Genomic DNA, 16,055 nt, shown 5'->3' with positions numbered 1-16,055 from the left:
CCGGGGGAAGCATGGCTCCGGCTTCAGCCTTTCCCAGCCGGTGTCCCGGGCCGTGAGCTGCCCAACAGCGCCCGTGGCTTAGTCGGGGCCTGCACCCAGGCACACGCCTGTGGCGCCTGTAGGGGCCCAGTGGCCGGTCCGGGATGCGGCAGCTCCCTCACCGGGCAGCCCCGGTGCGCACCGGACGGAAGAGCCGCCGCCGCTGCCGCCGCCGCGGGCCCCGTGCGCACGTGCCGGCCCCGCCCCGCCCCGCCGGGGACCCGGAAGCACTTTCCTATCGGCGGGGACAGCTCAGCAGCGGGTGCGCTGCGTCGGCTCTGGCTCGGTCCTTCTCCCGGTTTCAGTCCTGGCCTCGGTGCCCGCCGCTCGCCGCCCCCTCCACGGCCGCCCTCCGGCCGCCGCCCCGTCGCCGCTGTCCTGCTGCTGCTCCGCCGCCGCCTCCTTCTCCTCATGAAGCCCGTCGTCGTCTTCGTCCTCGGCGGGCCCGGGGCGGGCAAGGGGACGCAGTGCGCTCGCATCGTGGAGGTGAGGGCAGCGCACCCGCCGCCGGGGTGAGGGGTGTGGGGGGATAGGAGACTACGCGTCCCATCGTGCCGCGGGGCTCCGGCGGCGGGAGGCTGTGCGGGCGCGGCCGCGGGGCACGCTGGGGGTTGTAGGCTCCCCGGGGGGTCCGCGCTTCTCCTCGGTGTGGTCGCTTGGGGGAGCGTGTCCGGCGTGAGGCCCCGCATCACCCTTGCGGCCTGGGCTCTTGCCTGGCCCAGATCCGCCCCTTGGAGGGCGCATGGATGGTCCGCATCCCCCGTTTACCCGATGAAGTAGCGGAGGCAGCAGCCTCTCCAGCCCCTCCATTCCCTTCCAGCCGCTGTCGGCCTTTTTCCTTCTTCTGCCTTCCCTCAGCTCTAGGGATCCCACTCCACCGGTGGGTCTACCTTTTCTGGACCCCCCCGGGCAGTAGGACACCCGCTTAGGGTTAGTGGCAGTGTTTTCTTTGGGAACACCGGTCACACATTGGGCCTGAAGTTCCTGCTTTCCTGGATGGTGACACGTTGTCCAGCCTGTCATGCAGCCCAGCCCAACTGGGTGGCTCTGTACGCATCTGCATGGCCACGTAGGTGACTGTGGGGCTGCCACCCACATGCCTCAGGCTGCTTGTTTTGTGGCCTGGATTGGAGGTGGCTTGCAGTACTTGGGAATACATTGACTTCAAATGTGCAGGATCAAGGTCCATGTATTCTGAAGCCTGTCCCATAAACATACAGTAGACGTTGCAGGGTGTTGGCTTTCTGACCTGACACCATCTCTGTGAGACATGGAAGTAAAATGTTACAAATAGAACTAAAATTTTGTTCAATGGTAGAGATCAGAGGATGTCCTGACCCACAGATGGTTAATCTTGTTCTCTCTTTCAAAAAGCCTAACCCTTATGATATAGCTTGTAAAGACTCTGCTATATTTTTCACATTTTCAGCTTTCCAAATACATTTTTACACCCCTTTGAGATAGAACAATTATGTAAGAGAGAACGGTGACTGCTATGTGGTGTAGTACAGTCCTTTTAAAAGCCACAAACACAGGGATAATTGCACTGTATTGAGGTGGATAATTACGGAAGTAGTTAAGGCTGAATGCTTCCAAACATGTGTGCCTGTTGGATTTGAAACAGCTTGTCTTTCTTTTTTTTTTTTTCTTCCCTTTCTGAGCAGCTGTATATATTTTTCTTGTTGAGGGCCATGTAGAATTGAAGTTTACTCATACCTGGACTGAAAGAAAAGACTAAGATCTGTTGCAATGCCCACGTTCCTGAATCTAACTGCTGGAGGGGGAACCTTACAGCTTCTGGTGCAGGCACGTTATGTGTGTTGTCTATTCTGGTGGTGCCCTGGCAGTGCTGTTACAGTTTATCCACGCTGCCATTATATCCCAGCCCTTGGTATTGTATAGCTAAGTTATGTGGATTTGGTCCAGACTGAAAAATGCTGTTATGACTTTGGTCCTGAAGGATTTTAACCTCAAATTATAGACTCTCATTCAAACTGGCTTATTCATTAAATTGTGGAATGAAAGGTTCATAGTGCTCATAAAGCCTTTTTGGTAAGGTCAGATTCTGCCCCTGGCACATAGCAAACAAATGAGTTTAAACTGTAGGGGAATCTTGTAGGCTGTCATTAATGGCTTTCACCAAACTGTTAATGCAGCCTTAGGGCTGAAGTACCTTGTGTGGCCGCTGGCTTGTGTGTAGAAGTATAAATACCTTTGGCTTGATAGACTAGTATAATTGGATAAAGACCACTTTATTAGGAGGAGTTCAAATGAGTCATTCTTACTGAAATTGTATTTGCAGCTAAAACTGAAAGAAGAATGCTAACTTTGCTAGTACTGTGTTTATTTTCTTTTCTAAGCCTAGAAAGGGAAGTCCAGATACTAATAAATGTAAATTTGCTTTGATTCTGCTAATCCTGTTCACTGTGTGGGAAGAAGTTTATTGAAGTCAGTGGGCTGACAGCAGAAAGCACTCAGACCTGCTGACTGCAGTGAATGGCTCTGCTCACTTCGACACTTCTACAGGAGCCTCTGACGAAACTTTGAAGGAGAGAAGGTCTAAGGTAGTTGAAGGGAGAGTTGGGCTGAAGCCTGCTGGAAAACTTTAGCAAAGGGGGACATGAACAGGGAAATGGGATGAAATGCAGCAGAGGTACTGCAGAGCAGCACCTTTTCTAAGTGCGCATCCTTGGCCTGGCCCCCAACAGCCCCCCAGAGAGCCTTGATGCAGGCAGTCGAATAGCTTGTATGCAGTCATTGCTGCATTTGGGTTGAAGGTGTATTTTCGTTTGGATTTTAAACCCTCTTGGCAGCTTGCCACGGAGGAAAGGGGCTGTAGCTGACTAATAATAAGCCTCATTCATCCTTGTTGTAAATGGTCTTAATAATATTGGTTTACATTTGGAATGAATCTGACCCAGTATCTTGCTGTAAATCTGAAGTTTGTCCTGAACAGAAAGTCAGTATGAGCTATAAATACTTCTCAGTTGCTATTCATACTAGAGATCTGGGACAGAGCACATCACATGTGAGAGAAGTCTCACTTTGCTGAGGTGAGATCTTGTATTATTTTAGCATTAAATTATTTGATTAACAAACCAAGAGTAGTTGTGTTTTGTACAGTAAAGGGGGTATTATATGCTACCTAGAATTGATTCTTCAAAGAAGTGTTGTAATTGTTTTGCCTACTATGCTTTACATTCCCAGTAAAAGGAGATGGCTATCACATGTTGTAGGTGAAATATGTATTTAAGTGCTAGGCTAAATCATAACTACTCATTATGTGTGTGCTGGAGTCCCTCATTCCAGAGAAGGCATGTATTCATGTCAAATTTGGACCAAAATGGAGAAATTATTTGAGGGAAGAAAATGCAATAACCAGCGGAAATAGGTATTGACACAGTGTATGAAAGGGAACAGCAGGTAAGCGATTAGGTTACTTTATCTTTGCAGATAAGGTTGGAGGAGACAGCTGAACTAGGCTGGGTTTCTCTGATAGAGGGGAAAGACTCATGTACATTCTAAAAACTCACAGAATTGTCACTGAAATGCAAATGCAGCAGAACTGCTGCTCTGGGCCAGTTCCTCCTATATAGGATGGGATGAAGCAGAATTCACTCTAAGTTTTTATCCTTTCCCTTCTAGCTCTGTAGATTAACTCCGGAAACGTGCCAGAGCTCTGTTAGATGCAGCTTGCTATCATCTGGGACTGTTGTGTAGCTGTTGAGTGAGGCAGAATATTGGAGCAGGTTCTTGCAATAACCTTCATGCTTTCCACATTGTATCTTCTGTGAATGTGAGATTATTATGTGTGTGTAGGACAAAATGAGTGTGCTTTATTGCTGACTTCTGAGCTTTGCTTATAACATGGTTATGGTAAAGTCAAGGAGAAAAATACGTTCTTCAAATCTGCACACAATATGCTTTCAAGTACTTAAATTTTAAATCCTTACAACCACTGCCTGAAATGCGAAGCTGTTTGGTTGATGGGAAGAATAATAACTAAGTAAGTTGTCTTTATTCCAAGCAAGATGCAAGTTATACTTTTAGTTTGTTGGTTGTTTTGTTTTGGCAAGGTGATCTGTTGGTACTTGGGATATGCAGGACATCCTTCTCTGTGCACCTAAAATATAGTTCACCTCTACCACAGCCCTATCCTGTATGTTTGTGGTTAAATCTCAAATTAATTCCACAAGGTGGGACGCTGAGCCTTCTCCTTTTATAAGAGCATAAGTTAAAATCCAAATGGAATAAGCTGTTAAGTTGCTTTGGGATATATGATAAGGAGATTTCCTCGGGTAAAGAAAACAATGCAAAGAAGAACTCATTGTATCAGAAACACTGCTGAAAGTGGCAGTGGATTTGTATTTTGCTGTCATGTGTTAATTGTCTTCTGGAAGTCCACTGAGAGAAGAAGCAGCTGTAGCTTCCTTCTGAAATAAAATGGTTTTAAAATTGTTTTCTTTAAACTCAACTTCTGAAATCTTTCAGGAGTGCCAAGTATTAATATTCTACTTGGCCTTAAGTTCCCATAGTTGTTTTTTGGAATATGTTTATATTTCTGAACGTTGGAGCTTCTTTAAAAACATGGTGAGTGATCATTTAAATCTGCCCCCTGAAGCTTTAGCCCTGTATGCTTCCATTTTGGAGAACACTGGGCATTGAATTTTGGACTTTCCCAAGCATACTGGGTGCCTTTTATTGAGCTCGGTGTTCCTGGAGCACTGGGGTGCTCTGTTTGCCCCCTCTTCCCTGGGGGCACAGCCAGTGGGATCTTCTTTGTGTGTTTTGCTTTGTTAATGTGGCTTTTTGTTTGGTTTTCCTCCCCCAGAGGCAAGGACATCTTTCAAACAAATAAAATATCTTTTTCTTTTCTTTTTTTTATTTGGAATAAGTAGACAAAAGGTCTGTTTCTCCGTTATAGTTTATATCCCAGAGTTTTAATTCCATGGGCTGATTACTATAGGACAGACAAAAGCTTTTTAGGTTGAAAAAAAAAATAAAAAAAGAAGAAACTTTACATGGTTCTATTTTTAAGTAGTTCTTGACTGATGTACGTAGCAGATTTTAGTTATTTATTAAGGTTGCCCAAGATATGAAAGGTCAGAACTAGGGCAATAAAAGTTTGTATTTGATTTGTTTGTATCTTAAGCCCTGTAACTTTCAGTTTGAGAGTAACAGTGATAAGCCAAGATAGGAGTCAAGGTCAAAGCGGTAATTTGTGTTTCTCTTGCTTTTTCTTGGCTTCTGCTCGCTTAAGGAAGTCTCAAGCTGTGTGTTTAGTGGAGAGATGTGTTGCTGGACCACACAGGGCTGAATCAGAAATAAAACTTGTGCCCCTCAAAAGCTGTCTGTGTAAGGAGTCCCTGCAGCAGCTGTTGCACACCACTGATTTTACTGCCTTGAGAAGATTGCTAGGGCAGATTCTGCCTTATTCAAGTGTGACACAGATATGACTCATGTGTTTTCAGTTGTATTCATCCGTTTGTTGTATTTACTGAAAACAAAGCAAGTTCTGTCTGCAGAGTGGAAGTTGCAAATCCTGGCTGACAGAAGAAAACTACAAGTGGCTCTAGAACAGGGGAGCAAAGGGCATTGCGGGAAGGCTGCAGTCTCTGATAGTAATTTGGAGATGTGGATCACAAAGTTTGCATGTCCCAGTGTGTCCTGCTGAATGGCACTGATTTATCAGACCACTGCGAGACAAGTGAGTAAGCAGTATTTTGCTCTTCTTACACAGTATTGCAAAGTGCTGTTGTGAGTGACACTGCCATGGTAGGATTGATGGACACTTGAGCTTGCCTGTCCACATCACTGTGGGGTTTTCTTCTTTTTGAAAGCAATAAAGAAAGATGCCTACAGTGGTGCTGAAGACAGCTGATTTTTATTTTCTTCATTCATGGTTAATTTTTGTACTTGTACTTTGAATTGTGGTTCTCCAAATACGAAAATAGTTTTAAAAATCATGAGAACTGTGTAATAGCAACTTATGATTTAATCTTTTTTCTCATAGAACAGCATGCCAGTCCACTAGCATAGCAGAAAACATTATCTCTGAAATAAGTTTTAGAACAGTTAATTCTGTATTTTCTTTTTTCTTCTCTGTAATCTAAAAATCTGTCCAGATTTTAGGTGCTTGGCATTCAAGTATTTAAAAATTTTATTTAACCTAGTTTCTGTTTCAAGTCTTCCTTTCAGTCAGATGTTATGAATCTGCCATATAGGCTTCCTTCAGGACCTGGAGAAACTGCTTTTTCACTCTTTGGCCGCCACAGTCCTGGTCCCTTTCTGATTGATGAGGAGAAGAATTAGGCAACAGTTGCAACAAGTCATGTTCTGGGGATTGCATCAAGATGTTCCTGGCACTGCTGGGAAGTCATGCTGGCGCGATGCAAACCTTGGCAAGATGCAAGAGTGTTTTGCCTTGGTTTTTGTGCAGTTGCATCACAGTCTCTTTAGCAAGCTCTTGGGGAATGTGATGATTTTCTCCAATTCAGGATGCTTACTGAGGGTTTATCTCACCTAAGATGAAAGAAAACTTTGTGTCCTGTATGCACTGGTTAAAACTGGCAAGAGTAATGAAAACAACGCATCTCTGAAGCCTTCTGTGTGTGGAGCAGCAGCCAAGCCTTTCTCTGTGCTTGTTTGCATTGTTTAAACCGACATGTTTTCTTTGGCTCTTGACTCAGTACAGTTAACAAATAAATGTTTTGCCCCTGAAGGAGAGGTTTGTTTTTCTTACTGCCTGGTTAATCCAGTCTGAAAGTTACTGAAGAATACAACTTACTGTTATCTAAAACAAGTCTATTTATACAACAGCACTTTAAAACACTTCTATCTTTTACTTTCCTGTTCAGCCGTTGAGAACTATTTGAGTTTGATGTTGTAAAAGACAGAGAATTCCAAAACTTGTCAACTCAATTTTGTTTTCATGCATGAAAGGGAAATGCCAAGGAAAGTTAAATGGTTTGGTAATCCTCTAAAACCGAAGGGATTATATTTTCCTCCTGTTTTCTCCTTTGTAGAAACTTGATGTTAAAAATACCATCCTTCCTTAACTTTAGCAAGGACTACACGTTAATTTAGTGTTCAGCAGAGTAAGGTTTTTTGCTTATAAGGAAGATTTATTCTGGTTTATGGCTTCTGTAGTTGATAGTTAATATTTAGATTTGCAATTAAATAGGCATATCCATATGCAATGTACTTTAAAGCAGGAGTACAGTGAGCTTACAGAGGATGTCTGTGGAGCTTTTTCTTCACAGTTATTTAGAGAAAAATCTTGCTTCCTCTTTTTTTTGCCAGCTGTGTAGAGTTTTGGAGATTTAGGTAATTATATCCCTTCTGAAATTATGACTGTGGCAGAACTGACTTTTCCACGCTTTTGTGGATGAAATTGGAAAGCAACTGAAATGTTTTTAACATCACTTAGTGGGTTGTGTAATATTTCTGTTGTACTTAGCCCAGTAGCCAAGTTTTTAAATCCCAAGTTCACAGCCTTGAAAAGTGTGTAGTCACATTACTATGCTGCTCAGGCACCTTTTTGAAATTTGCTTTGGATGTTGCTGCAGCCAGGCTGATAACCCTGAAGCTTTTTGCAGCTCCCTTTGTTTTGTATTAAAACTTTAGGATGAGTATATATAGATGCACTCTGGTTTGGATGTATAGCTAGCTTAGGTAGTCACCAAGAAGATGTCTTTATTGCTTATTCCTATGGACTAAATTTGGTTCAAGAAGCACGGTATACTTGGTTAGTTTTCTCGTGGTGTTAAAAGAGCTGAGAAAATTATTGCTTTGTGCTCTGAAATTTCGTTCATAACGGTTCATTTCTCACAAGGTGCCTCTTTATGATGATAAATGCCTGAGAAATTCAAGTGCAATAAATGTTCTTCGTTGATATTTTGTATTAGCAACATTTCTCTAGATGTAGTTTGAGGTGAAATAAAAGAGTAATGATGTTTGTGGTTTTCCTGCATACTGGTACCAGATGGATTTGGACCCGATTTCTCTGTTCTTTCTGTTTACTGTACCTGGTGTGACATAGGGTGGCACCAATGTGGTTATTCACCACAGGATTTCTGACTATTGCTGTGCTTGAAACATTACTCCAGCTCCAAAGGACCTGGAATCACCTCATGTGTTTTCTCTAAGTAGGCAATTAGATAAAATTATAAACCTGTTCCATAAACGTAGCAAGTAAAAGCACCATCTCAACTCTTTTACTTTGTAAATCGAGACTTGACCCAGTTACTGATAATACCTTTTTAAAGTAGTTAAACTGTTTGGATGGGGTATAGCTTATATCTAATTTGGTTATAGTTAAATGTTTAATTGCACAATGTAAGATTTCAGGGTTTCATTTCCAAACATGACAAAATTACCTTTGAAAACAGTCCACAAATGCCTGACCAGAGCCACATTGAGCATTTTCCCCAAGAATCTTCTCTAGTGCTGTGCTTGTTGTGAATGCAGAGGGTGCTGTCTTGTCAAGTTACATATTAAGGATGGAGTAGATCTGTCACCAGCAGAATGCTATTTGCTGTATTTTTTTTTCTGTTGTAATGCAAGATAAACGTGGCTGACGCTGACGACTGATGTTAACTTTGCATGTGTACTCATTCAAAGGAGTCTATTCCTGTTTTGCACATTTCAGAAATACGGCTACACGCACCTTTCTGCTGGTGACCTCCTTCGAGATGAACGAAAAAGGCCAGGCTCACAGTATGGAGAACTCATTGAGAACTACATTAAGGAGGGGGAAATTGTACCGGTTGAAATAACAATCAGCTTAATCAAGAGGGTAAGGAAAAGGCTATTTCCTACTGATTCACTCTTGCAGACTAAGCAACAAAGCAGTGGCTGCATTCTAGAAGAATTGTGTTTCCTCTGTGTGAGTAATATGAAAAGGCAGACATATAGGTGCACATCATGTACTGGGCTTTTCTTAGCAATTACTCATGTTTCTTTCTGACTGGTTGGAGGGCAGTAGGTGGTGGCTTCTGATACCTGGGGATCTGTGAGAATGGGTAATTTTAATTTAATTTTATTATTTTAAGTAGCTCTAGGGAAATCAGGGAGACTCTGTATTTTTCGTTTCCCTTAACTAGCTTGTACACCTCTTGGTCAGCTCAGTTGTATTTGACTTGACAGTGGAGGCCTTAAAGGCAGTGCGTTTCTGTAAGTTTTATCAAAAGTGATGGCCAGGTGGAGGGAGAGCACCTCCTAGTATTCCTGTGTCAGTAATAACTCCAGCCTTATCCTTATTACATGTCCAAGAAAACAACCGGAGTATCTTCTTGAAGACAGAAAAGGCTTCTGTTGCACTAAATTTATCCGTAGTTTTCCTATTAAAATTAAGTCTAGATCAAGGATGTTTTGGCATCTTACTGTGTAACAGTACTTTCCGGTATCTTGTAGAAAATTGCCTTTAAAACTGGAGTTGGGTGTTATGAGATTGAGCTTTATCAAACAGTAAATTGAGTTTGAAAGAAAGTAATATTGGTGTGTTGGTGAATTAATTATCATGTATTGAAGGTGAACCAAAAATACATTTTGTAATTCTGCAATAATCCTAAAATAAATGCTGCTCAATTCACCATGCCAACATTTTGGGGGTAATTTAATAATTAGATTAATGGTTGTATGTGCAGGAGATCATGAATTGGATTCTCTTTTATCAGGCCATGGATCAAACAATGGCTGCCAATTCCCAGAAGAACAAGTTCTTAATTGATGGATTTCCCAGGAATGAAGATAATCTTCAAGGCTGGAATAAGACTATGGATGGAAAGGCGGATGTTTCTTTTGTTCTCTTTTTTGATTGTGACAATGAGGTAATGAAATGTGTTATTCTGTAACTTCCTTTCTTGCTATATTGTTGGAATCATTCAAGAACAAGAAAGCTGTCAGGTAGTGAATGGACAAGTGTAAGAGTAGAAGGGAAACTTGGTATATGAGTTTTGAGGATATGTTTCTTGGCAACTCGTTTTTGTGGATGAAAAACTATGGTTTTGAAATGGCAGCTCATTGTGCCTGGTATAATCATGTGCTAATAAATTATATTGAAGTTCTTCAGGCAGTTGCATTCTTAAGGAAAATCTATAAAATCTTTAAATACATCGTACAAAATTACTTGGTTAATTTTCAGAAAGCATTACACTGTTTATTCTTAGTAACTGGTTAGTCCAAAATTAACTTCCTAGCAAGGCCTGCTTTAATTCTAGTGTGCGGGTAGGAGCCAACTTCATTTTCAGTTGTGAGCTGTGCTATAGGATAGCCAGTAATCAGCATGTTATTCAGCAAGTCATTAGATTACAAGGACATTTTGACAGTGATACATTATATTCATTTAACAAGTGCCATGATATGCTGTCTTTTTAATATGTCAGTGCCCTTGAGACATAAAAACTGATAACGCAAATCCCAGCACCTTAAGCTTTCTTCCTTTTACCCTTTTCCCCAGTTTCCTGAGAAATTTTGTTACTTTTTTTTTTTTGCTTAATCACAGTTTTTTCTTAATCTCAACAAGTCAAGATTAAATGAATTTTTTCACTTGGAGTATTAATTTTGGGGTTCTAACGCTTTTACTAGATCTAATGATAGGCAACAGTGATTACATGATCTTCTGGATGTTTTTTACTGTGAATGCACTTTATAGGAAACACTAATTTTTAACCATTGTCCTCGTGCATGAGTAGGATAAATGTATTCATGAAGTGTACATGTGTCAGTGTTGCTTACTTAACTTTAGGTTTCAAAACGTTCATTGAGCAGCTTTTAACTCTGGTTAGTTCTTCAGTTTTTACTTTGATTTTGAAGTTTTCATTATAGCAGTGTCAAATAAGAACATTTTAACTTATAGTAATTTAGTATATAGCCTTATGAAATTGTTGGGGGAACATACAGTGACTTTCTTCCAGTGCAGGCATGTATTAGTAGTCTAATTTGACATTCTGCTTTTCAGAAAGCCTTAACACATCCTTGAAAGTCAGGTGATTTTCTTTAAATGTCTCAAATTGGAGACCCAGTCAAACCACTGAGTTTGATGTTTTTACTTCCACTGATCTCAATCCTATCTTAAGAGTCCCCATTTTAATAATGATGAAGTGTAAAGCCTTCCTTTTTCTCTGTCAGAATCTAACATTCCATGTGAATTCTGGTTACATGCACCAGATCTGGGCAGTATTTTGTGTGTCAGGCCTATTTGGATTTTTCAGGATTCGTTTTACTCCTGCTTTCAAGATTGCACCTTGTGTTCCTGGTTGTGATAATCCTTTTGATGTCTTTTATAGATATGTATTGGCCGCTGTCTTGAAAGGGGCAAGAGCAGCGGTAGGAGTGATGATAATCGGGAGAGTCTGGAAAAGAGGTACTATCTTCAAAACTTTTCCATTCCCTTCTGTTTATGTTTTACTGTGTAATGCTTTTTTTCCCCTGTGCTTTTTCCTAGAATTCATACATATCTGCAGTCTACTAAGCCTATAATAGATTTGTATGAGAGAATGGGAAAAGTCAGAAAAGTGGATGCCTCTAAATCTGTTGATGAAGTAAGTACATAAGCCAAAAAGCATGGGGATGACAGTGGCAGGGTGTGTATTTTTGGCATTCTTCTGATGGGTGTTACTGAGGGAGGTTGTGGAACTCTCATTTTGACTCTTGAAGAACTGATTAAAATGTGAATAACTTTAAGAAATCAATTAGTTCTGCTTGAGCATGAGCTGGACTAAACACACTTTCTGTGTTTGACAATGTCTTATCTTTTTCCCTTCCATGAGCTTTTGCTTTTCTGAAGTAGTATTGCTCTTCAGTCTCAGTTTCTCAGAACTGATGCTAATTTCACTATTAAAGGATTATTGTGAATGTTCTAAGACAAACCTGTATATTTTTAAAAGTATTCCCAATTACTGTGTGCACTGGTTTAACTTAAAGTAACTGTTTAACTGGCATGTGAGAAAATTAATATTCTTCCTTCTCTTTTTAGGTTTTTGAAAAAGTTGTACAAATTTTCGACAAAGAAGGCTAATTCCCAGCTTGAGAGTTCACTTCAACTTGTGCTTGAATCTTGCTTGGATAGCTGCTACTGCAGTCCACTCTTTGTAATTGTTTTAAAAGATTCTTTTCTTTTTAATTGTTTTCCACATATCTACTGATGATTGGAAAAGCAGTTAATTACAAATGTTTTTTAAATAGGAAATCATTTCTGGTGGCTATAGTCCATAAATTTCAGGGTTCTCCATTAGTACAAGTTCAGTTACACAGTAAAACCACAGTTAAAACATCTCTCTGAAGAGACTATTTATTGTCACAGTTCTGTGTCTATCATGGGCATCCCTTATTCCTTATTGCCATACACCTATTTATTTATTTTAAGGATCAACCAAACAGCAGCATTAAGTAACGAGAGAACTGTGCCCTTGTTTGTTTTTTGGATGCTTGGACCAAATCTAGCAGGTATTTTTTTCAGAGTATAATTTCGTCACAAAGTTCCCTGTTATACCCAAACCTGAATTCTGTAAGTCAGGCTACAGTTAGTATGAGAATCTGTCTTATTTAATATGCTGTTCAGCAACAGACATACAAAGTACTTTATGGAAAGTGGTGCTTTCTTATGACTCTGGATGTAAACTGTCTTTTAAGTTCCTGAGTACATGGATGATATGGCCCTGGGCTTAACCTTGTCTTCATTAGCAGAAAGTTAAGAATATAATTTCTAAGTCAGGTCAGTATTTCTGTACTCACTTATTTTAAATTATAGTTACATTCTTAATTACAGCATGGTCTTCAGAAGGCAGCAAAACTCTTATTAAATAGTGTACAATAAGCAGAATCTTCTAACAGTTCTTTCTTTTGTAACAAATGGAAGGGATTTTCTGTATTATTATTATTATTGAAATACTGTGTTACTGAATGCTTTAAGGTTTGTTACCTGGGGAAATATTTTTATGGTTAAACTAGTGATTTTTTTTTTTTTTCCCTAAAATTGTATAATTTTAATAGCTGTTTGTTTGGAAAGATTATAAATTATTGCACTTCTGTTATGATGTGGTCAGCGGAAGGGAAGATACCTGCCGAAAATGTTCCTTCCCCTTAAATAAATTGGGTCCTGCTTTCATTGTGTTCTCTTGAATTAGCCAAGTATGGTCAGTAGCTATAGTTGGGATAAGCAGATAAGTAGTTGAAACAAACTGGTTTAAATGTTTGCACAGATGTGATGTAATTCTGCCTTTTGTTTAAAGTAACCTTTTCTCTCCCCTGTATAGTATGCATAGGTCTGTGGGGGCCCAGACATGCATTCCTTGCATGCCCTAAGCTTTCACTGAAGAAGGCTCCAGAGGCTTGAAGATGAGTGTTTTAACTAATTCTAGTGATAGAGTGGTTCTTTTTACGTTAACTGACACTGTAATTGGTTTGTGATACACTAATGGATGTTGTAAATTACAGGGAATCACAATTTGGAAAACTTGGGGTTCAGCTTTTCCTTACTGATGACTTTCTCTGTGTTTAGGAAAAGCTTTAAATTAAGCCTAGCTTCTAATTGGAATCAGACGTGGTGGTCCTCATCCTGCAATCTGATCTGTGCAGGCAGATTTGCATTTGCATGAATTCTCATCTCGGTGAGGTTCTTGAGGCTACTGGACTGGGGAAAAGATGGGTACAGAAACAAAGGGTAAACTGTGGCATCCTTCCCAGTATGGTAGGAGTTCAAACAATGGACTGAGCACAAATAACTGTTTACTACTGCAGAATATATGGACCATGACTGCTTTTGTGAGTGTGGGAGGATAAAGCTTTTGCTTTATGAATTTCCCCTTTAAAAACCCCAAGAAATCATGGAATTTAATTCCTACCATATATGTATGCTGACATAGGGTAGGATCCAGTGAAACTACATGTTGTGATACAAAAGTTAGAATCAGGGTTTTCCCTGAAAGACTTCAAACAGGATTCTTTAATCTAATAAGAGAGATTTAATTATCTTTTGTTTCCAAGTTACTGGGTTTTACAAGTTCTGTTCAGAATAGAGTATCTGTTTTCTCTCATCATATACTTTTCTGTTTATTTAAGTGGTGAAACAAAGGGGAAAAAAAAAAACCCTTTGGAGCAAGTTTTTAGGAAAAACCCAATGGTTTTGGCAATATTTGGAGTGGATTGTAATGTGTCTGTGCAAAGACTAGATTTTTTTTGTCATTTTATTTATTGAAAATGCCATTAAATGTGTTACCAATTCTTTCAAGTTGGTCTTCCGATTGAAATAAAGATTAAAGGCAATATGCCAACGTGTTGTGTCTGTTTAGCAGCAAAACTGTACAAAGAATTTGAGGAGATCCAATAAACTTCGTTCTGTGGCTTCAGATGAGTGCTTGACTTACAGTTACCTGTCACGAGGGATATTTTTCATATATATATATGTGTATGTAAAATGGGTATTTATTAGTGTTAGATACTTTTCATGGCCACGTATGCACAGGTAGGTTTATAAAAGTTCAGTTTTCACCATCAAAACTGAAGACCCTGTTAGGCACAGGATAAGATCAAGCAAATGCCTGAGGAATTGGTACCTTTTCGTGATTATATAGGTTTATTAAATTAATTGTATAGTTGTACAGTGATAATTCGTTTGGCACATCTATAAAAGAAAGGGGTCTTGAAGCAGGCTTGGAAACACAAACCTATTGCACAGCTGCTGTTGGAGATGTTTTTTGGTCTTGCTTTCTCATGCTTCCTTGCTCAATCACCAGCTGATTTCCCGAATGCCATTCTGCTGCTTTACAGCACATGCCTACGTGCTGTACTCAAGACTGTGCCCTTAAAGATTAGCACAGCATAATGTTCTTTATAAGTGAAACTGAGAGGTTGCCAGGTTTATTTTAAAATGGGGCTTCACATTTTGTGTTAAAGTTTGTCACTAAATGGGTTGTTTATTCATGTGTAGGTTTCTACTAAACAACACGTTGAACTTGAAATGTTTACCCTGGAAAGATTTGCCCAGCTGGCCTTGAAAGGGGTGGGAAAAGCAGGGCAGTAGGGGGTATCTTTCTGCTGCTAAAACTACATAAACCAAACCTCACCCTGAGGTTGCAGTGTCTCCTCAGGGACTGACTGACAGGGTCAAGGCTCTGGGAGCTGGCCCTAAAGCAAACTTGCCACTCCTGCAAGTGGGAAACTTGAATGGAAAATCCCTGCCCCAAAGGTGCCAATTTGATGGAATAGGGACAGGCGGAGAAGACCATAAGCATGCGCTTGAGGATTGCCTCCATGCAAGATATTCCCCACTAGGAACATTGCTCCGTAATAAGGAGAGATGGTTCACAAGGGAGTTCCAAGGTCTTGTGGAAAATGCTGTGTCTTACAACAATGGGGACATCTGTGTGCTGCTGCCCCGGCTGAACTGGGGAGAATGGGTGAGTTAAATGGAAAAAGCCCTCGGTTCAGACTGGAGCTGCCAACTGTCGTTACCGGTTGGCAGTTCTTAGCTGCCAGCATTTAGGAAAGTTGCAGCTTAGGGGATTACTTTTCTGCTTAGTTTGAAGTTCAGTACCAGTTTGGTCCCTGCTGCGATACCGATGTCTCTGAAAGCTATGGTGTGTGACTATGCAGCTGGCTGCTTGCTCAGAGTCCAGCACTTGCCCCCTTGCCTCAACCAGGTTATTTCTTCAAGACACAACACAGGAGGACTTGGAGACTGGGCTGGGTGCTTGCCACAGTTCAAAGATCATGGGGTTAACAGCTAATAATGAAAACTGCAAGACACCACAAAGAGGATTCACCTGATCAGGTAACAAAGGAGACAGCAACAAAAATACTAAGAACATCGGTTTCGTATAGCAACAGTTCTTACGCTCTTTTGATCTGCAGACCCTCATAAATCTTCCAGTAGAGATATGGGGGTATAGAGGAATTTAATCTTGCAGCTCTCGGCTATTTTTCATGGATTGCTTAGTTTAAGATGGTGGGTATCAGCCTGTGGTCTGTGGAGTATTTCTGTTGGTAACAATAGGCATCTTTATTGAGTCTTCTAA

The 16,055-nt window shown here is 40.7% G+C and overlaps 1 protein-coding gene across 2 annotated transcripts; it reads left to right on the top strand.

Annotated features, from left to right (window-relative positions):
• The first annotated feature begins 175 nt into the window (after positions 1–175).
• CMPK1 (cytidine/uridine monophosphate kinase 1) lies at positions 176–14,387 on the top strand. Of its 2 annotated transcripts, none has more exons than XM_065673397.1 (6): positions 176–525; positions 8,690–8,836; positions 9,717–9,869; positions 11,328–11,404; positions 11,486–11,582; positions 12,017–14,387. In XM_065673397.1, the coding sequence occupies exons 1-6, from the start codon at positions 451–453 to the stop codon at positions 12,056–12,058; spliced, it is 591 nt and encodes a 196-aa protein (XP_065529469.1). In that variant the 5' UTR covers positions 176–450; the 3' UTR covers positions 12,059–14,387. The 2 variants fall into 2 exon arrangements, with proteins under 2 accessions (XP_065529469.1, XP_065529470.1); XM_065673398.1 differs by lacking the exon at positions 176–525 and adding an exon at positions 5,510–5,746.
• Positions 14,388–16,055: the final 1,668 nt, after the last annotated feature.

This window comes from Lathamus discolor, chromosome 3 (genome assembly GCF_037157495.1).
Source record: "Lathamus discolor isolate bLatDis1 chromosome 3, bLatDis1.hap1, whole genome shotgun sequence".
Classification (NCBI taxonomy): domain Eukaryota; kingdom Metazoa; phylum Chordata; class Aves; order Psittaciformes; family Psittacidae; genus Lathamus; species Lathamus discolor.
Note: the sequence above shows the minus strand (reverse complement) of the source record. Positions and strands in the feature narration are given on the sequence as shown.

What these genes read in the sequence shown, in the direction of transcription:
- CMPK1 (XM_065673397.1), top strand. Translation starts at nt 451, where the DNA reads ATGAAGCCCGTCGTCGTCTTCGTCCTCGGCGGGCCCGGGGCGGGCAAG. An exon ending in AGTGCGCTCGCATCGTGGAG is followed by an intron (nt 526 to 8,689) that starts GTGAGGGCAGCG and finishes TGCACATTTCAG; the next exon opens with AAATACGGCTACACGCACCT. An exon ending in CGGGAGAGTCTGGAAAAGAG is followed by an intron (nt 11,405 to 11,485) that starts GTACTATCTTCA and finishes GCTTTTTCCTAG; the next exon opens with AATTCATACATATCTGCAGT.